The sequence below is a fragment of the Notothenia rossii genome (genome assembly GCF_949606895.1).
Source record: "Notothenia rossii genome assembly, chromosome: 4".
Lineage (NCBI taxonomy): Eukaryota > Metazoa > Chordata > Actinopteri > Perciformes > Nototheniidae > Notothenia > Notothenia rossii.
Window position 1 is genome coordinate 28,110,431 of NC_136902.1, and position 21,872 is coordinate 28,132,302.

Here is a 21,872-nt window from a genome sequence, read left to right on the forward strand (position 1 = left end):
ACTCCTACAGGCGGCGGCGATTCCACTTAGTTACTGCACTCCACATATTTAATTTAAAAGCATCCCAAATTAGGTTTCTCTCGGAAACTGCTTAAAATTCTTACACCCCAATTAAGCACCTCAATCGGTATGTTGTTAATCTCCAAAGCCTACAAACGTATGGGAGTAATGGGAGCATATGTCAAGGTGCACTGTGATTAAAATTTAAAAAATGTTTCGTTGTAATTACTTCTTCAGTCAATACCAGGCATTTTTTGCAAAATAACCCTGCTGAAAAACATAAGCAAGCCTTTCCCACAACTAATGTACTGTTGGGGCTCTGTGCACAATGAATTACTGCTAGAAGAAACGTAATAGTGACCATCCTTTACTGTCTGTGTACAAGCACACCTTTAAGTGATCACTGGTCCACTGGATTTAAAAAAGGGGGGGAAATGAGGATTTTGCCATTGAGGGGCAGAAAGGTAGAGGCACTCTGTTTTTCATGAGGCTGTTTTGCAGGATAACCCCAAACGTGGCCATTTGATTCATGGTTAATCAGGCTTCTGTAATGGAACATGATTGTACAATTCAAAAATATCAGTATTCTTTAAAAAAAAAAAAAAAAAATGTCACAATGTGGTTTGATGGCTGGATGTAGAATTTAAAAACATTTGTATATTGAGTTGTCTTACTGCATCTCTGACACCCAGCCCATAGCCAAAAACAGACAGGGGCCAACACATCAATCAGATCGACACGCTTTCGGTGTCCAGACCTCTCTGGCAATTTCAAGCCACTAATTAATCGCTGTCAGCTCCTCTTCATGTATTGATCCTGCCTAAGCCAGGGTTTAACCTGGACTCTGTTCACTTTGGCGCTGTCTACAATGAAAATGTATTGTCTCACATGTGACTTCAAAGAAAACTTGGCTTAAAATGATTTATTTTGTTGCCAAACCAGTCAGATCTGGCTTCGGATCTTGGTTTGGCTTGTTACTTCGAAAAGGGGCAACACCCGAGTCTAAAGCCACAGCTGGATGTCTGATCTGGTCTTTAAATAGAATTAATTAGAAGTTAAACAAAGACAACTTTTCTTTTATCAGTTAGTATCCTGGTAGTGTTAGTGTAGTATAACCTCAGGCTTTATGTAAGATCAAAAAGGCAAGGCTCACATTCCTCATTGAAGTCTCTGTAGGGGAGCTTTCTCCCTGTTAGTTATTTTGCTCATTAGCAACCACTGCTAGTCATCAGTTTGAAACAAAAATGCTTGGTTTCAGTCATGTGAAGTGCCTCTTTTATTGAGTTTTTCAAACAAACAATGTCATTACCCCATTGATTCTCAAATGAGTTCTAGACTCACAGTTGTAGGCCAACCTGCACTAACATCAACAACAATAATAAACCTCTTCAGGACTGTCCTCCAGGATCATTTGGACCTTAAAATGGGGTCTTAAGTCATCTTTAATGAAATATTTCCAAAAATGTTTGTACCTCAAAAGTTAATGAAGTTATGAAGTCCTTTGTTCTGCAAAGCAGTTTTTGTCCAGAAAATTCACTCCGTCTTACTTGTCTGATCAGTTGACAATGATGATGCACTTACGTAGTTCTTAAATGCTTATTAAAGTAAATCAAAGAGAACATCTATAAAAGCTTTAATAATAATAATACATTTAATTTCAAAGCACTTTTTCAGGTACTCAAAGACGCTTTACAGTGGTGATAAAATGAGAAAGAATAGAATACAAAAATATTAAAAGAGCATCACAATAATTCACAAATTAAAAGCCATTCTGAAGAGGTGTGTTTTGGTCAGTGTTTTGAAAGTGGGGGGGTCGGTGCAGTCTCTGATGTGTTGTGGAAGGGAGTTCCAGAGGGTGGGGGGCAGCATGTTAATTTGTCATCTCATTGAGTCAAGTTTATCCACTGTAAATTAGTTTCATACAATCCTTCCCCATTCGTTTTTGATTATTTTAGTAACGCTAGCAAGTGACACGTAGCAGATATTGATTTTGTTTCCTGTAGGTTGCGCTGGTCTGCATGTACACAGTATACAACTTGTCTGATAATGACAACACGGGAAGAGTTTTGAAAGTATATGGGTTGCTGTTGAAAAGTTTTAGAGTATGAATGAACTTAATAAGCACATTCCATGAGGTGCTTTCCATGTTGATATTATCGCTAGATGTTCATTTTTTTATTTTATAATCTGTATTTCCCTTCTACAGGCTGCCCTGTAGATCCCAGCAAGAGGAAGACAGCAGACGTGATGCCGTCCCATCCTCACATCATCACGCCTTGCGTAGTCACCGGTGGCTTCAGAGGAGGAAGCCTGTCGTCGAGAAATATCCTCCGACTCAATGGTAAGCACTTTCATCCACAGCCCATTGGATCCTGTCAGTGTTAATGTACTAACATATCAATTAACTTCACTTTCATTAACCGTGCAGCCAACATTTTATTCCACTTAGTGTATGTCTAAACACATGTATCTTTGTGGATTCTACGCCACAGAGCAATTAGTGCCTTTCATTTGGGCGGTGACCATGCTGCTGCTTTTATCAACACCACCAGATCCATTTCACATTTGGGCTCTTGGCTGCACCACTGCACCACTCAATTTTCAGCCTAATTGAGCCTGCAGAAGCATCTCTGGTGGCCCGCCACAGTCCAAGTGGAGGAACACACACACTCAGGGAAAGCAATTTTTTCCTCAATTAGACAAGCTGATTTTTATTCCTTAATTTGTCTGTAGGACTATGCTGCAAAGACACACACATGCAGTTAGAAGCATCAGAAATATAAAACTTTTTTTTTTATTAAGAAATAGGAAAAGATGATATTTTATGTTTGTTTGGGTTTTCCCTATCTTGTAGTGTGTAATATATGTTTTTGTGCAAGTATATGGTCTGCAAAGGCTAAAATCCCAAAGCTCCCTCCAGACGGAGTTTCTTAAACATATTGTGTACGGGACAGGCTAAAGAGGCGGGACATCTCTAAGTGGTTGACCGATCACAACAGAGCCGGCCAGCTAACCAAACAGAGCTCTGGTTTCAGACAGAGGGTGAAAAGAGGTGCTGCAGCACAGGCAGTATGAGAAAAATAAAGAGCTTTTTGAACATTAAAGCATGGAGACATGTCACAGGAGGGACACAGAATACAAATATGAACCTGATATACATATGCACTCTTTAAGTCTGGCAGATCTACATTTACATCACACCCTGAGGAGAACAGACCTCAACATTGTTATACTGTATATTGTTACATTACATTACATTTCACACATATTTGCGTACTAAAACACTGATCATAAATATTCATATGAAATCACGGATAAACAAACATGTGCTCTTAGCCTTGGATTTACAAATAAATGCATGCTCACTCCAAACATATTCCCCAAACTGTTGCAATCGTTGATTCTCAGCTCTTGTCTTGTTACTGTGCAAACACGGTCTGTTCACTGTTTGCTTTGTTTCTTACCTGTCTCCCTCATCCTCCCCACCATCTCTCCACTGCTCTTGTCTCTCTTACAAACTGAACTCTTCGCTCTTTCCACTCCACCTTCCTGCGGCATTCAAAAATACAAGGACCCTAATTGCTTTCACTGGAGCCCACTCTCAACAGTTAGCAATGCTGTGTGTTCGTGTGTGTGTCGGTGTGTGTGTCTGTGTGTCGGTGTGTGTGCCTGTGTGTCGGTGTGTGTGCCTGTCCCACTCCTATCTGCCTGTGGCTCTAAAGGAAGCAGACACTATCTGGTTAGGTGACTGGCACACGACTCAATGCCTCTCAGATAAGAGGACTTGGGGAGAAATGTTGGGAATTTGGAGTGGGGCAAGAAAAAAGAATAAAACCTGAATAAAAGTGTTTTTTTTAAATATACTTCAGTTTATGTTGTGTTTTTTTTAATTCAAATACAGCATAACTAGTTTTAGATAGTGGAGGCTGTTGTCTGGTTAGATGCCATTGGTTGTTGTAACATTAAGCAGTTAATTATGTTAGTCTAGAGAGCTCAACTCACTGCAGCTAAAGAAAACTCGTTTGTATTGTTAGATAAAATGATGAAAACACCATAAATATTTTAGAACACAACACATACATCTGTAAAATATGTAATGGATAACCATAGTAGAAACAAATTGCAATAAGCACAGAACAAACAAAACTGAGTTAGAACACAAAACCAGTTTCCAGGGAACTCTTAAAAACTCATGAACACAATACGTTTTTAATTGTCTTAACGTTTGATGAATAGCAAATATCTCCAGTAATATTGGCATCATGCAATCTTAACAGTTGCCTCCTGGGAATCTACATTTTTGGTTGAATCTGTTTCTTAATTTGCTTGTGTTTCATATATTTGCAACTGTTTTTCTTCCCAAATTGCAAAAGCCAATGATGGCCTTTTCTTAATTTGCTCGTGTTTTCTCAATATATATGTGTTTTCCTAAACTCCAGCTCAGCAAGCGTCTTATTTAATGAAAGTTCATGTGGAAATAAGATACACGAGATACAGAGCCGATACCATAATACTTTTGAAGCCTTTCTTTGGGGAATAAACAGGTTTTCCATTCAATGCCTAAGGTCATACAGTACCAGGACTTACACATTTACATCCCAACTAACATTTGGTACTTTTTGGCCTTTTTTTCAGTGCTTCATTCATCTTCCTTTAGTTTTAGTTCATATAGACAGCTCTGTGTTTTTGTTTTTCAAAGAGTGGGATTGGCGTATGCTCTTGTTGAATCTTTTCTAGTACACAGGTATTCCCATTTCAATCCAGTTGAAATTAGACTGGATTACTGATTCATACCATAGATGAATCAGGTAATTTAATTTGATGTTTGGTGCAAAGGATACATTCCAAAAATAATTTAGAAGGAAGGAGGCAGCCTGTTTACCCAGCAGTAGGGCTTTGGCCCAGTTGTAGTGGTGCCAGTTGTTTGACTGGACTGTTGTCTGTGTTCAAGCTGTTGTTCCTTGTGCTCCAACAATACTTTAATCTGTTAGCGCCTCTCTCCCTTGGACATTTGAAGGGTTTTTGAAAACATATGGTCAAAATGGCAAAGAGATTACATTGCGCTCTGTTCAGTTAATATATTCATTATTGCGGCCTGTCTCTCCTTCACAGCGAGGAATGCTGCGCAAGCACACAGACTGGAGATGGATGGGGATAGCGGGCCATTGTTCGGACGCGGGATCGGATCGGACTCCTTTGTGCCCGCAGACCACAACCTCAGCGAGGCCGACGGTGTGCGCCGCAAGCTCGGCTGCATGGCCGCCGTCCATCAACGGGAGGGCAAGGAAGAGGCGGAGGTCACGGTTAGTTCAAACTTTGAACTTGGGCCATTGGGGAGACAGGAATGGCTGCTTATCTGTAAAGCAGAACCACCACAGGCCGTCTCAAATCTCAAACGGACAACAAAGTCAAAGAAACTGCTTTCATTCTTGCCCCGAAACATGTCAGGAGGCAGTTTTCATCGAGGCGTTGTTCGTTTCGCAGACAGCGTGCCTGTGTTACAATTCTCAGGGCGATGTGCCCTTCAACCCTTGTGTTTCAGTGACTGTACAAGAGGGTGTTAATTGTTCTCCTACCCGAAAGCTCATCTTGTACTTTCACTCATGGGTGCACATGCTAAATGTGATTTTGGCTGTGGTGCATGTCTGTCTCAGATATTTTACACATCACATTTCCTGTGGTGAGACCTGTGTTTTAGTTGTTTCACACCTCAGTAACAGCCGATACTATGTGGAATATTACTCTGCTTGCACAGGAAAGAGATTTGAGGAGTTGCTTTGCAATTCAATTAGACTTTTCTGCGCTCATAGCCACAACCTAATTTGGTCGAGGTTCATGCCGGGCATAATTTCAGTGCAAGGAAAAGCAAAGTAGAGATAGCCATTCTGTTTTCTTCAACCTCTAATGAGGGACAAAGCTTTAGAAACGTAATGAATAAATCAACGCTAAAACTCTTGTTGATTATTTTCCCAACACCTTTACTTAGTGAGCAATGGAAATGATTAATGTATGTAATTGTTTTGCCAAACCTTTGAAAAATATAATGGCCTTAAAGGTTTTGAAAAGGTGGTTTCAATAATGTGCCATGAGGTAAAGTTTATTACATAAAGCTTTCCTGCTGGATAAGCATCCATTCCAAGTACATCATGTTCCAGCTATAACATCTGATCAGAATGTAGCCTTGGAGGGACTGTACATGAAGAATATGTTGACGTCAGATGGTAAAACAATTGGTAAATGTTGGCAATAGTCTCTTGTAGCACTACAAATCTGTGATATCAAACTGAAGCAAGTACGGTAAGCCAGGTTAAACCAGGACGTTTCTCTGTAGACTGTGCTTCATGTTTACAATGGAAAGTTTGAATAATAATTGTACATATCTTACTCTCCTGATATTGTGTCACCTGTTGTGATATCGGAATTTCCTTTTCTCTTGACAGGGGGAAGCTCGGTTGGCCAGAGGACTTAATAAGATGAAGCCCAGCGAACAACACAGCAAGGCAGAGTGTATCGCCAACATGCTGAGCCAGGCCATTACTACCCAGCACCTGCTCTACGCCAGCCTGGGCTCTGCTGAGTACATAGAGTTCGTCCTTAGAAATCCCTTTAACACACCTCAGACCGTCACAGTTCACATTGACGACCCTGAGCTCAGGTAAGACTCTGGTTTGTTTCCTGTGATCATTTTCCACGTAAAAAGAGGAAACCTGAGAACACTATGACGTGTTTGCACATTGTTAGGTGTCCCAGTCTAACACCTCCGACTGTGATGATGTGATTGTTTTCCATTACCCCCCTCCCCATTAGCCGCACAGTGAAACTGTTCACATGTTCTCAATGTGTTCCCAAAGGTGGGAGTGCAAAGACAGAACCTATTTTCACCCAGCTTTAGGAAAGGATGCTGCATCCTCGTGCTTGAATCTCCCCAATGTGAGACGTATCCAATCCAGTGCTTTAGCCCTTTCCTAGTTCCTCTGAATTTTTCACCACTAGTCTTAGCTTCAAGGGTTGCTTAAAACACCTTGTGAATACAGAATGCTTAACAGAAGAGGGCAGTAAAGCAGCATTGTACTGGAAATGATTCATTGTTAACACATGAGGAAGAAGAAAACAGATGAATCTCTACACCTGACGTTTATAGTTAGTACTTTGTGTAACAAGTTACAAGTGGCATCCTATTCTGCAGTTGATTTATCACAAACTAATTCAAAGTGCTCCTTTTTGGAGGCTTCTCAAAACCAAGGCTGACTCTATAGAAAAAGGTAAATTAAAGCTCCATTAAACATCAGTAGGAGCTAATAGTGCCGCTAATTCATGATGCAGATTTGTTCCATTTGTCATCGTCACCTTTACACTAATTAGTTGGCAGTTGGAAAACAAAGTTTTGTTTGAGGAATTTACATTTTTAAATTAGAATTGTAGCTACCATCATAAAATGTGCAGCTATATATTGGGCCGTCTGTGACTGTATACATCTTTAGTTGACTAGCATTAATACGGTGTGCACCAAAACGACCAATTAGCCAAAGGTTCAATTTAGAAGGAGCAGCCCTTTCCATACTCAAGCTTTTGTTTCTGTTGTTCAGAATATGTTGTATCCAGTGGTGGAATGTAAGGAAGTACATGTCATACTTAAATACAATTTTGAATGCAGAACGTTTATTTGTAACTGAGTATTTTTACACTGTAGTGTTGATACTTAATAATACATACTTCTTTTTACTAAAGCTTATATGGTTGTGTTGCAGTGCAGTATAGAAATACATAAAGAATAGAAACTTCAAATTATGTAGGATATGGTAAAACTGAAGTAAATTATGAAGCACTTCCCATATAGGCAGGGGTGCACATAACTTTCTCAGTGAGGTACTCAGATGAGTACCTGGAGTCAGTGATTGGTACTCCAACTTCTGGCTCAACTCAAAGTTATGTGATGAAGCCCTCTGTATCGCGAACGTCAACCAGGGGGGCTAGTGGAGTACTTCGTGACCACAGAGCGTGAACGTTGTGATCAGCTGTTTTAGCGCAGTTCCCCAGTGAAGGGGGGGGGAGTCTCCCTCCGCAGCCGGTTGGCGTAGTTTTGGCACAATTCCGTTGTACAGACCGACGTTAACAGCAGCCCCGTCTGTGCACACGGAGACGGACTTTGTTGTCCGGTGATCTAACCGCCTTCTGGAAAAGCTTCACAAGTATGTCGGTACGCAAATGCGCTTTGTGACACAAGTGACGGTACGCATTTCAGAATGTTGCAGCGCATGCGTATCTGCGTACCAGTTATGTGCACCCCTGCATATAGGGATGCATGAATAAGAAATCTCATCATCCAAAAAAAACACCAGCAAGTGAAGATGATGTTTGTGTGACTGCGTGTTGTATTCAGGTTGTGGCAGTCCGATTCACAGCCCGCACACAGTTTTGATATGATGCATGTGTGTGTAGGCGTGTACACATTTATGTGTGTGTATGCTTGTACCTAAACACTTCCAGTTTGGAGACGTGATAGGATAAATTCAGATTTGTATCAACTGTTTGCAATCTAGTTCGACATTTCTCTCCACTCAAAACTGCAGGCCTATAACCATAGAAGCTTCTAGCTCCTCCAGCAGCACAATCAGTTGTCCTTGACACAGATGCAAACATAAAACTGTTGAAATGCTAAACAACCCTTTTAATCCACACATAGAAACCATTATGGCTGATATCACCCGTTCTTGGTATCCATGCCGTTTTTTTTCCCCAAAATATTTGTATTCACATGTAAGACAAAAATGTAACAGTGCATTACAGCAATTAAGGCATTTTCATTTTTTTCCCGCCCAAAAGAACCCTTACTCACTTTCCCTTAACCCCGCCCCATCCCAACCCATCCCATCCCATCCCATCCCAACCACCCCTCTCCTGGAGCACTGAGGCAACAGTACATCAATACAATACAAAATGATAGATACAATAATATACATGCACATACCTGCATACATACATACATACATACATACATGTACACATACTAACACATATTCAGGGATGTCACATGAGCTGCATGTGTGGCGGACAGGGGAGTAATCATATCAGAATTATAGATGGATAAATAAAGGGAGAATCCCTACAGCGACACCATATCAGGGGGAAGACGGTCTACATAGCTGATCAGTGGCCTCCAATGAGCGTAAAACTTATCCAAGGAACCCCGGAGAGTAAACTTAATTTTTTTCCAACTTTAGAAGAGACATAGTATCACTCAGCCACATTTTAAAAGAGGGAGGTAAAGGAGATTTCCACAAAAGAAGTATTTTCCTACGACCAATCAAGGCGGTAAAGGCAATGACATTGGTTTGAGTGTTTGTAATGTTGATTTCATCTGGGGTCCTATCGAAAATAGCTACATGAGGGGATGGAGAGATTTTTAAACCTACAATTTCAGAAATACACTCGAAGAAAGATTGCCAGAAGCTAGATAATTTAGGGCATGGAACATGTGAGTCAGGTCGCAGGGGGCCTGGGAGCATCTATCACACTGGTCATCTAATCTATCTGGATAAATCTTGGAGAGCTTAGCCTTGCTATAATGTAGTCTATGGAGAACTTTAAACTGTATTAGGCTGAGTCTAGCGCAACTGGAGGATGAGTTAACGGCTCTCAGGGCCTCCTTCCAACAGTCATCAGAGAAGGTGAACTGTAGTTCCTTTTCCCAATTAGTTCTAATCTTGTTAATGGCAGATTCACCTATACCGCAGAAAAAAGGTCATAAAAATAAGAGACATGGCGCCTAGACAAAGTTCTTGCTCTAAGTACAAGATCCACTCCATTGGGAGGCAGGGATTGGGGGAATTGTGGAGAGTGGGTCTTAGCAAAATCCCTTAGTTGAAAGTATCTAAAGAAATCAGATCCTCTTAGATTAAAGGCAACCCGTAGTTGGTCAAAACTGGCAAACAGGCTATCAATGTATAACTCCCCTATGTAGCGGAGGCCTTCCCTCTCCAAGTGAGAAAATCGGGGGTCAATTGTGGCTGGTAAAAATAGATGGTTGTTACAGACAGGAGTCGCTTGAGGAAGAGTAAGCCAACCAAAGTGACATCTAACTTGTGCCCAGATCTTTAAAGTGCCAATTACAACGGGGTTAGATGTGAATTGTGAGGGGGAAAGGGGCAGAGTGCTACACGCGAGGGCTTGAAGTGATGTGGATCGACATGAGTTGGCCTCCACAAGACACCAGTCACTCTGGGGTGAAGTGAACCAGAGCATGATCTTGTGTGTGTTTGTGACCCAGTAGTAACCCATAAGGTTAGGTAAACCTAGCCCACCCAGGAACCTGTCCCTCTGCAGTAATGGTCTACTAGCTCTTGCATGTTTACCAGCCCAAATAAATGAGGAAATAATATTATCAATAGCAGTGAAAAAAGATTTAGGCAAAAAAATAGGTAGGCATTGGAAGATGTATAGATATCTGGGCAGTACATTCATTTTTATCCTCTGAACTCTTCCTGCTAAAGAGAGTGCCAGATAGCCCCACCTCTGTAGGTCAGATTTGACTGTTGCCGTCAGGACAGTAAGATTTTTTTCCCGTAGCGCACTAAAAGACTGCGTGATTGCAATGCCCAGATATTTAAACCCTGAGTTGAATATTCTAAAAGGCAACGACAACGGAGGTAATTCTGTAGCCAATTGGTTGATAGGGAAACATTCACTCTTTTGGATGTTTAATTTGTATCCTGAAAATGAACCAAAAGTGGTCAAAAGTGAGAGTATGTGTGGATTACTAGCTATATCATCGCGCACATACAGAAGAAGGTCGTCAGCATATAATGAGACCCTGTGTTCGATATCCCCTCTCTGAATCCCCTTAATTCCTCTCTCTGCTTTTAGAGCAATCGACAATGGCTCGATAGCAATTCCAAATAGTAGTGGGGAGAGCGGACACCCCTGACGCGTCCCGCGGAAAAGAGGGAAGAATTTGGAGCGCTGTGTGTTCGTACATACAGAGGAATGAGGAGAAGAGTACAGAAGTCTAACCCAGGAGATGAGGCCTGGACCAAAGCCCAGCCGTTGAAGGACAGAAAACAGATAGGCCCACTCAACCCTGTCGAAGGCCTTCTCAGCATCAAGAGATATGACAACCTCCGGTTCAGCAGGAGAAGGCGGGCTGTGGATGACGCTGAGAAGTCTTCGGACATTTGTGAAGGAGTGCCTCCCTCTTATGAATCCCGTCTGATCTTCCGAAATGATGGAGGGTATAATAGATTCCAACCGGCGAGCAAAAATCTTCGCAAGTATTTTCACATCTACAGAAAGGAGCGAGATTGGGCGATATGATGCACAGCTCAACGGGTCCCTTCTTAAAGATCAGAGAGATAGAGGCTTGCATAAGGGTGGGCGGCAGTGAGCCTTGGTTGTACGATGAATTAAACATATCTAATAATAATGGGGACAGTTGATTTGACATTTTTTTGTAGAATTCTACCGGGTATCCGTCAGGTTCCGGTGATTTGCCACTGTTCATGGACTGTATTGCCTCTTTAATCTAGTGTCTGTTGGTCGTTAGTCGAAATCTTGGGCATGTCTAATTTATCCAAAAATGTATGTAGCTGATCTTCGTTATCAGTGGATTCAGACGTGTAGAGACGAGAGTAGTAGGTTTTAAAGATGTTATTAATCTCCCCCGGGTCAGAAGTGAGAAAGCCCAACCCGTCCCGTGCATATGGGTGATTTGGTTCGAGGCAACCCTAGCCTTTAGTTGGTGGGCCAGGAGACGGCCAGCTTTATCACCATGTTCATGTATAGTCCCTTGTGAATGTAGGAGTCGTCGTTCAGCCTCTCTTGTTAGGAGAAGGTCAAGTTCTGTTTGGAGCCCCATCCGTTCTTTAAATAGATCAGGTGATTGAGTGGAAAATAGTTGGTTGTCTAGATTAATGATAGATTCTTCCAGTTCTCTTTGGCATGCTCTACGAAATGTATTAACATGAGACGTATGCGAGATGATCTTACCCCTAAGAAAAGCTTTAAGGGTTTCCCAGGGTAGGGACGCAGAGGTCTCTTCATTTTGGTTGGTCTCACAGAAGAATGCAATTGATTCCGAAATACACTCACAAAAGGCTGCATCAGAAAGTAAAAGAGGGTCAAGACGCCAGAATCTAAATTCCTTAGGCTTATGATCAAAGTGAAGGTCCAAGATCACAGCTGAATGATCTGATACAGTTATCGGTGATTACTGAACAGAGACAATCGACGAAATAAATGTTTTATCAACAATAAAATACTCTATGCGAGAGTATGAACGATGTGCATGGGAAAAGAATGAGTATTGCCTAGCCGAGGCGTTTAAAAATCTCCACGGGTCGACGTAGCCATAGTGGTCCATAAAAGCAGAGAGAGTCTGTGCCGTTTTAGAGGGCGCCACAGTTCTGGAACTAGATCTGTCTAGTGCTGGGTCTATAACACAATTCATATCTTCTCCCAGTATCAATAGGTGGGAATTCAAATCGGGGATGGTGGAGAATAGCGACTTCACAAAATGATGATCATCCCAATTGGGAGCATACACAGAAACTAAGATGACCGGCTTCTGATAGAGTGTACCAGAAATGATGACATAACGTCCATTTGGATCTAAAATTGTATTAGTAGGGGTGAAATTTACTTTTTTCCGAACTAAAATGGCTGTGCCCCTTGTCTTTAGGTTAAATTGTGAATTAAACATTTGTCCAATCCACGGCCTATTCAGCTTTCGCTGATAAGATTTACATAGATGTGTCTCTTGTATAAACATTATATCAGCCTTCAGGTTTTTAAGATGTGTCATAATCTTTGTGCGTTTCACCGAAGCATTCAACCCACCAGTGTTCAAAGAGAGTATCCTGACCGCCTGTCCACCACCAGTCCCTGTACCAGTTACATTAGCCATGACCGCGTACAACTTCGAAGGTGTAAGAACAGCCCTAGAACATCCACAACTAAAAATGGAGAGAACAGTGTGTATAAAGATGACAAAACAGAATGTAAATGAAACAGCTGCCTCAAACAAATGGAAACCTATAGCCCCATCAAAATAAATGCCCCACCCTCTCCCGCCCTCTCCCTCCCATCCTCTACTCCCTCCCACCTCCTCCCATCCTCTACTCCCTCCCACCTCCTCCCATGCCCTAGCCCCCCTCCCTCCCCACCCCTGAGCTCCATCTGCCAATGAAATTGGCAATAACTTCCCTACCTGAATCATCTCTCCTTGTTCAAGGTGTCTCAGTACCCACATCATGCAGATACAACCTCCTTAGTAAGTGTAACAATTGTGAACAGCAAATGTTAACAAGAACATTGCAAAAGTGCAAGAACATCCCGGGTATATCATGTAAATACAAAAATGTAATCATACAAAAAATAAATGTAGGCCACATGTCACATTGTGCGCTGTCATGGCTAGGTAACGTTAGATTATACAATCAATTGTGTCCAAACATAACGGTTGTAACGTACCCAGTCCACCATCAATGCAGCGCTAGCGTGGTTTAGCCTAGCCTAGCTCAGCCACCACTAGCCTAGCACAACATCAGTGGTTAGTTAGCCGGCTCGCGTTCATAGCCAGCTGCAAAGGCTACACAGCCTCCAGGGGCGAGGGGAACCTTCTCTTAGCCCCGCTTCCAAGTGTGATCTGCAGGCGAGCAGGGAACAGAAGAGCCGGTCTGAGGCCTAGGTTGTACAGCTTTGACATGATGTCTCGGTATTTTGCATGCTGTTCGAGAACCTCCTGTGTGAAGTCTTAGTAGATCTGCACTGGTGTTCCACAGTAGCTGAGATCCCTTCGTCTCCTGCGGGCCTCCCGGACAATCAGGTCCTTGACTTGGTAGCGATGCAGCCGCAATATCACAGGTCGCGGTCTCGCCCCTGGCTGCGGCCTAGCAGCCGGCGCTCTGTGTGCACGGTCCAGCTCAGGAGGGGATTGGAGAGTTTCATTGCCTAGCAGCTCGACCAAAAGTTCAGAAAAGAAGGATCCATGCCGTGTTTGTTTCCTTCACTCAGCGTTATTGCTAATCCGAGCACGGAATCTTTTGTTATGGATTCTGCTCATGTCTGAGTTTTGGATTAACATACGTACATCACGTTGATCAACAAAGGCTGGGGTGCGCCATGGATGAATCATTATGGCATTAGCCCGGCCACCGGGCCTACCAGGTTTAATTGAGAGTCATCAATCCCTGCATCTGTTCTCTCTCTGGCTTAGCATCCTGATAGTTTATTTATATATTTCCTTATGAGGTAGCGTGACACTTTACACCAAACCGTCTGCCACCTCTACCAACAGCCAGAAATGTGTAAATTAGCTAGGAAGCTTTTGAATATAATGTGTTATACTGCAGCAATGTGAGTTTCAAGTATCAAATTAAGGTAACGAGTTCATTTTGGGACAATTCACTGAGGAAAGCAATGCTCTAAACAGTGTTTTATTTCATCTGCAGTAGTTTTCTGGCGTGTTGTTTGTATGTAACTGTTATCTCCACACAATAGATGAAGTAAAACATTAAATAATGTCATTATTACCTGGTCCTGCATCACAGTTGAATGATTTGGAAATGATGCCTTCTGGGTTTATATCTCTTTTTTTACAAGGAAGATAACATTTTCTCCTGATTTAGTTAACATTAAAACAATCTTCTTTACTCAATGCTCCACCTGTTCTACTAGAGAAACAGGGTATTATAAGTCATGTAAGAGAAGATGATGCAAATGGTCTGCAAAGGTTCAAATCCCAAAGGTCCCTCCAGAGGGGGTTTCTCTCCCACACACCACTGTCTGTGTCTGAGTGGATGTCATTGAAGACCTTTACAAGAGCAGTCTCAGTGCTGTGGACGAAAGCCTGACTGGAACACATCGGACAGTTATTTAAATTCAAGAAATGACTCAGCTGCTGAAAAACAACTTTTTCATTGATTTTACCTAGAAATGGGAGGTTTGATATGGGCCTGTAATTGTTCATTACTGAAGCATCTAGATTATTCTAGATTCTAGAAAAACACTTTTGAAAAGTGCCTGTTCGTATAATATCAAGGCAGCAGGGGGAGGGTTTCAGTTGTTGTATAATGTCTTCTAGGTCTTTATCATTAATCAGATGGAATTGTTTCATGGTCTTTGAATTTATTTTAAGGGGACACAGGGAAAGGAAAACATTTGCTGTTCCTGGTACAGAGGCACTGACTGCTTGTCTGATTTTCTGAATGTTGTCAGTGTTTCTTATTTACTACAAACCTATAGTCTGTGGGTGCAACACACAGGTGCAGACTAAAAGTAATTGGTTGCATTAGGGAATGTTCCTGAAAAGTAAATGGATTTTGATGAGAATTCCAAAGAAATCCTTTGATCTGAATTCCAAGTAATTATCACTCCTCTACATGTCATTGTGTTATGCAAACCTTTTATTGAAAAGTACAACATTAATTAGCAATATCTAAATAATATATTATTTTCTTACACTAGTCTGCCATGTGTTTGAAAAACTGGAAAATATGTATACAATCAAAAACACTGGCCCCCGTACCTGTACTCTCCTGGACTGTGTGAACCATAGCATGGTCACTGGGCCGAGGCTGCTTTTCTTTGTCAATATTTTAACCAATATTTGACATGCCTTGGGTTAGCACTTTGTTTCTACAGAAAGAAAAAAAAGTCTGAGCCTCATCCTGATATCAAGCGTCAGGCTTTGAAGGAAGAGTACTTAGAGAGAGGCTAGGCTAGCTGTAGCTTTGATGTCTGCAGTGGTTTAGAGCCTCGAGCCTCCTCTTGAAGTGGAGCACACGTTTGCTACCTTTACCATCCATTTTGCATGGCTGCTCTTACACTTGGCCTCAGTGTGAGCCATGACTGCTGGCCCATAGTGAGAGGAGATGACAGCTCCTCTGCTGATGTCCACACTACTGCTTTATCTTTCATTATTTCCCACTCCCATTATGTCTTTCCTGTATTTACCTCAGTCTGTTTGTCCTCTTCACCGCCTACCACCAACACCTATTTTCTTTTGAAAATTAGAACATGGGAATCTACCCTATGATTATTTTTTCAGAAAGGCTGAGGGTAAACTCTCACACACACAGACACACATTGACAAAATGTTTTATTCCAAGTGCACAGGTGGGAATATACAGGTTAGTGCAACCCTGTCTCGTAAAAATTACGTTCCCACAGAACTAAACTGCATTCTCAATTACATTTAGCTAAAAACGTATTTTCTCCCACGTTACGTTCGTTATGAACGTATCTCAAATAAGGTTATTTTCTACATATCTTTGCCATTTATTGTCTTGCTTATAATAATGATAATAGTCATTTATAAATATCATTTTAGAGCACACATTTGAAATTAGTAGGCGAGGCTGTAATTTCGCCAGCTGTTACTCTCATGAGCGAGGCAGAACATAATAATTTGAACATGCCAAAAAGCTGCTGTGTCGTTTATTGCACCTCAAACATTAAAACAAATCCAGAGTTACGTGTTTCTGTACTTCCTCTAAGAAGAAAGGACAGTAACAGAAGATCTCTGTGACGCCAGATGTGCTGTTGTTAATGCGATATGATATCCGGAAAAAAATTCAGTTTAGGATGGTCGAAGACACTACACTACCCATAATCCCCAGGTATCGTTTGGGACTACAGTCCCGTTGACAAACCCTGTGATTAATCTTCAAGCTCTGGGATTGGATGTGGCAGTGCGCCAAGGTTACGCAGAGCGTCAAGCTCTTTGAAATGGAATGAAACCACGGCAGACTATTCAAAACGCCCCCCCAGAACTACAACATGTTCTCTATGGCACGTCTCTACTGGGAATTGTAGTTTTAAAAGATGTTTTTGTTTTTCCCAAAATTAGAAGTTGACAGTATTAAACTGTGTACAGCCCTGGAGGTTTAGGCGATAGGAAACACATTGGTGTGTACAAATCTAAAACATATAATTACTAAATGGGTGAAAATTGCTTGTATCCATAATGGGCAGCATTAATATATACCCACATGACAGCTCATTGTTACTTTGTAATTCTACTCCACTACAATTCAGAGGTTAACCTGGTATTTTTACTCCATTACATTTATTTTAGTTACTTTACAGATTCTGATTAATGATGTGAAATATAAACAACCCTTAAATCAGGCTTTAGTTATACCTGAGTAAAATTCAGGGGAAAAGGTGATTGTCAAGTGCCAACAATCAGGAGAGATATTTGATAGTTGGTGCTCGAGAAGACTAAACATTTGTCTGCAGATCCCTATAAATTATATTCATTACTCGTTATTCTCTACCAATAGTTAATTAAAAACTGTATATAATTGCTATTTTGCACATCCCTTTCAAGATTTCAAGATTTTCTAAGGTTTATTGACATATCATATACACAACTACGGTATAGTTATGCAATGAATGAAAAACTTGGGACACAGGTTCCTCAACAGTGCATTAAAAGACATCTATCCATATGTGTGTGTACCTCCACCATTAATCTGTCAAATTCTGCACATTTCTTATACTATCTACATACATATACAAGAGTATAATTAATATGTATTATATCAGTTAAAATAAGTGCTTCAACATAGTTAACATTGCAGGAAAGCAATATATTAGACGTTAAGTACTTTGTCAGGCTTAATATTTATCTGTAGATAGATACCTCCAAAGCTTTTTTCTTATTTGAAAGAAGACCTTAACCTAAAGTATTCTTAAATGTGTTAATAAAGGTTAATTAGTTTGTCTGTTTTGCACATCCTCCTATTAATGTCTTTTTACATCCAGCACTAAACTGTATTATTGTAGAGATCACTTACAGTATCTTCTTGATTTTTGATATTCTATATTTCTACCATTGACCTTCTACTTTCCCCCTATGAAAGTATGTACTCTTAATATTGTCTACATCAAATAACATTATTCAACAAAAATAACATTATTCAACAAAAATAATTCAATAACACGCTTTAACCACTAGGCGGTGCACACAAGGTACACACGGCATACTAATAATAACTTTGTATTATTAGTGTAGGACACTTATGTATGTATAACATCTTAAGATGTTTAGTTTTATTCCTGTTTTTAGATAATTTTACAGGATATTGCTATACTATTTATCATGTTTTACTTCTACACATTAATATCTGATTTGTAAAACATCACAGACAGAAAGGCATATCCGTCATTTAATGGTAAGCTATTGAAATTCTGAATCCATAGATCCGTCTCCCATCACCCAAATCCCCTGACTATTCTCTCAACTCAGTATTTACATTCTTATATTCAAAGAAAAAGTAATATCTTTAAAAACTAAAAGTCCTTTTTTATCAGCTGTGCACCGTTATGGTGTAAATATAACCAATCTACCAATTGGATCAAATATAAAAGTCAGCCGAATTACTATTGATACAACAAGGAGACATATTTTGTGAAAAGAAATGCAATATGTTGTTTAATTGTTGATATATTTATGATCCACGTCACATATTCAGTTTTGGCAGCAGTTCTCCTGTTTGTCCAGAAGTCTTCTCATCAGGGCTCTATAAATAAAGAACTACAGCAGATGTGTAATATTTAATGCAGCCGAACCGTGTATTACAATGCTGCCATATGATGACTTCCAAAGAGAAAAGCAAGAACACTAGGAATAAAGTATTTTTTTTTTTTTTTTAAATGTTTTCGCATATCATATCGCATTAACATCATATCCCAACATGCATTGCGGCTAAAACATCCAATCAAGAGCTTCAAGCTGAGGATCTTGGGCAATCTGTTCAGTGGGTTTGTGGTGTCTATCGCTCAAAATGTCCCTTATAGGCCTACGTCTGTTTCCGGTGACTTTATTTACGGCTAAAAAGCCCAAGATTATAGAATTAAACGAATAAATAAAAGCAAGGATAATTGTGTGTTATTGTTGAGTAAATAACAGTGTGTTATTTAGAAAAGAATAACAAATTAGAAGGAAAAAAATATTTAAAAAAAAACTGATTTCAGTATTTTGAGGCTCTAAGCCCCATTTCTTTTCCTCACAGACGGGAAAAAAAGTCAGACATTATACGATTTAAAATAAAAACAAATAAATAAAAAGATAAAACACTGGCATGTAATTTACGTTAGAATAAATAGAATGGTTTTGAATAATAGATGAGAGTAAGATCACTTTACAGCCCCGCCCACTTTTGGGGAAACAAACGCTGTCATTTGAATGGCGATCAAACCTGAAGCCACAGAGCTCTTTTTTTACTGTCCTTTCTTCTGAGAGGAAGTACAGAAACACGTAACTCTGGATTTGTTTTAATGTTTGAGGTGCAATAAACGACACAGCAGCTTTTTGGCATGTTAAAATTATTATGTTCTGCCTCGCTCATGAGAGTAACAGCTGGCGAAATTACAGCCTCGCCTACTGATTTCAAATGTGTGCTCTAAAATGATATTTATAAATGACTATTATCATTATTATAAGCAAGACAATAAATGGCAAAGATATGTAGAAAATAAACCTATTTAAGATACGTTCATAACGAACGTAACGTTGGAGAAAATACGTTTCTAGCTAAACGTAATTGAGAATGCAGTTTAGTTCTGTGGGAACGTAATTTTTAGGAGACAGGGTTGGTTAGTGTCATGGAATTGACTGTAGCATCTCTCCCTGAAGTAAGTGAGGTGGGGCCCTAAAAAATTCATAAACTCTCTCTCTCCTATTGAGAAAGATCCTTCTTCCCCATGCCCATGGGTTGGCGTGTTTGAAGTTTGAATCAGCACTTCCCCTTTATGCATTTGTGCATGGATATTTTTCCATTCAAAGGAAGGAGAGACAAGACGTCCCACTGTTGGAAAGTTTTATCTGTTCCTGTTGCTTTTCCTCCATAGAAATCCATTTGATGGAGATTGAGAGGGGTTTTCTCTGACCTTTATACACTTTTATGAAAGCTTTGGTCTGTACTGAAAAATAACGCATTTTGTCGACTGCTTAACTGTGGAATAAGCTTGCCTCAATTGTTGGCACTACAATGAACTTTACTAGAATTAGATTGTCAGAATGGGAGATCAGTACTGTTTGTCAGTGCTCAAGAAATTGTATTTTCTTAGAGAGGGGATCTGGTATAAAATGAATAATTACTGTGGTTTGCAATGGTCACGCGTCAAACAATTGCACATATAATCAATACTTTCCTATGTGAGAACGATGTGAAATGGGAAGATTTGTTGTCAAGAACCTTTCAAGAATAACTGTCTTTGCCCAGATCAGCACCTCCTTTTAGCTTTTGTGAGTTACAGCTCTTTGTTTAATTTTCTTGCGTTAAACTCCACTGTTTTGGCCTTACAAAAACAGTTGCCCATGGCGATCAGATGACTTCCTTACTAGCAACCACCTCAACTGGCTCCTTTCTATGAAAAGGAGTGACGGCTTTACACGAGTTCCTCCTGAATGACTGAACTTCTCACCTCATCCCTCCAGAGAAAACCAATTTATTCCGCATGTGTTCACAATCTTATTTTTCCGGTCATGAACCACCCTTTAGCACCTTAAGTGAGGAATCCAGAGGGGAGACTCACGTTTTTCAAGACCTATTTAAATCACAAAAAATATAAACACTGATTTTATTTACTGAGCATATTCAGGATCTCCAGATGATTAACCATTTCAATTTTGGACACCTTCCCTTGCCCACCTTCCAATGTCTTTTATTTACCACTATGGCCATACTCCGTTAATGTTCTGTTTGGAACCATCTCATCATACTGTAGAAGGAGCAGTGTTAAGCAGTAAGGGTTTTCTTCCTCATACGGTAACAAATCCAGCCCTGATCCTAAATGGATCCCTTAAAGATATTTTAAAAAAAGCCTGCTTTAATTTTTCTCATGTCCTTTAATCTTTCCATTCAGTGTCATCACTGATACAGAGGAGTGGGGTTACTTCAAAGCACTAACCAAAACTCCAACCCCGCTGGAGGAGAACATGTTCCACTTGGAGGAAGGTGCTCCAGGTCCCAGTGTTTACCTCCGGCCCAAGGAGAGACTCCATATTCCCCTGAAATATCAGAGCTTCATCTGCGACCACACCATGGCTCTACAGGTAAAGACACCTGAGGTTCATGCTGATGGAACGGTCAACATATAATAACATGTTAAGGAATGGTAAGGATGCTGTTTTAGGCTTGTAACAAAATCTGAATTACCTTGATTTCTCACACTGTTTATTGTGCCAATTTCAGTAATGATGAGAAAAACATTTAATATTGATTGGCCTTGAATGGTCCAAAGATGTGTGGGAATAGTGCGGGAATAAGAGGTAAAGCAATGATAAACGTGTACATTTCACTGATATAAATATCAATACAACACAGATTATTATATGAAACATCACTGATCTATTCTGCAGGCAAGTTATACGGTTAATGTCTTCATGTAATGTCTACTTAACAGTTAATTTGATGCCGGAAGGACTGTGAGACATAAATATTGTTTACAAATCTTATCTCCAGTAGATTACTGTGGGTTTTACGGCCTCCAGTAAAAAGGAAAAAGCAAAGCGAAAATTCATTGATAATGAATTTTGATAGCTTTTTTATGTCTTATCATTTCTCGCAGGGACCAAGCTTCCTTCCTACAGGCAAAGGTTCTCAGCTGGCCAAGAAGAATCTGTCCAATATTGTCGCCGCCAAGACGATCAAGGTAAAAAGTGGTTTGCTTATCCTTTGTGCAATATTTTCTGTGTATCGGACACTTCTTATCTCCCTCTGTAGTGGCCTGCCTCTCAATCCCTCGGTTGTTTGTTTCCAGGCTGGAATTAGAGGTACGGATTTGAGAAGCATAGTGGATGTACAGTATGTTTCTGCAGAGATAAGAGCTTTAATGTAGTCCATTTAAGCATCTTAGGGTATAAACTG

General features: G+C 40.4%; 1 protein-coding gene across 3 annotated transcripts in view; it reads left to right on the forward strand.

The window, feature by feature from the left end:
* The window catches only part of nphp4 (nephronophthisis 4), a 225,068-nt gene that overhangs the window by 185,944 nt on the left and 17,252 nt on the right, over positions 1 to 21,872 (forward strand). For all 3 annotated transcript variants that reach the window (XM_079676360.1, XM_079676361.1, XM_079676362.1), the window contains 5 exons: positions 2,207 to 2,341; positions 5,113 to 5,303; positions 6,441 to 6,655; positions 20,869 to 21,058; positions 21,574 to 21,657. In XM_079676360.1, the coding sequence (XP_079532486.1) occupies positions 2,207 to 2,341; positions 5,113 to 5,303; positions 6,441 to 6,655; positions 20,869 to 21,058; positions 21,574 to 21,657 (815 nt within the window). The remainder of the gene's footprint in view (positions 1 to 2,206; positions 2,342 to 5,112; positions 5,304 to 6,440; positions 6,656 to 20,868; positions 21,059 to 21,573; positions 21,658 to 21,872) is intronic.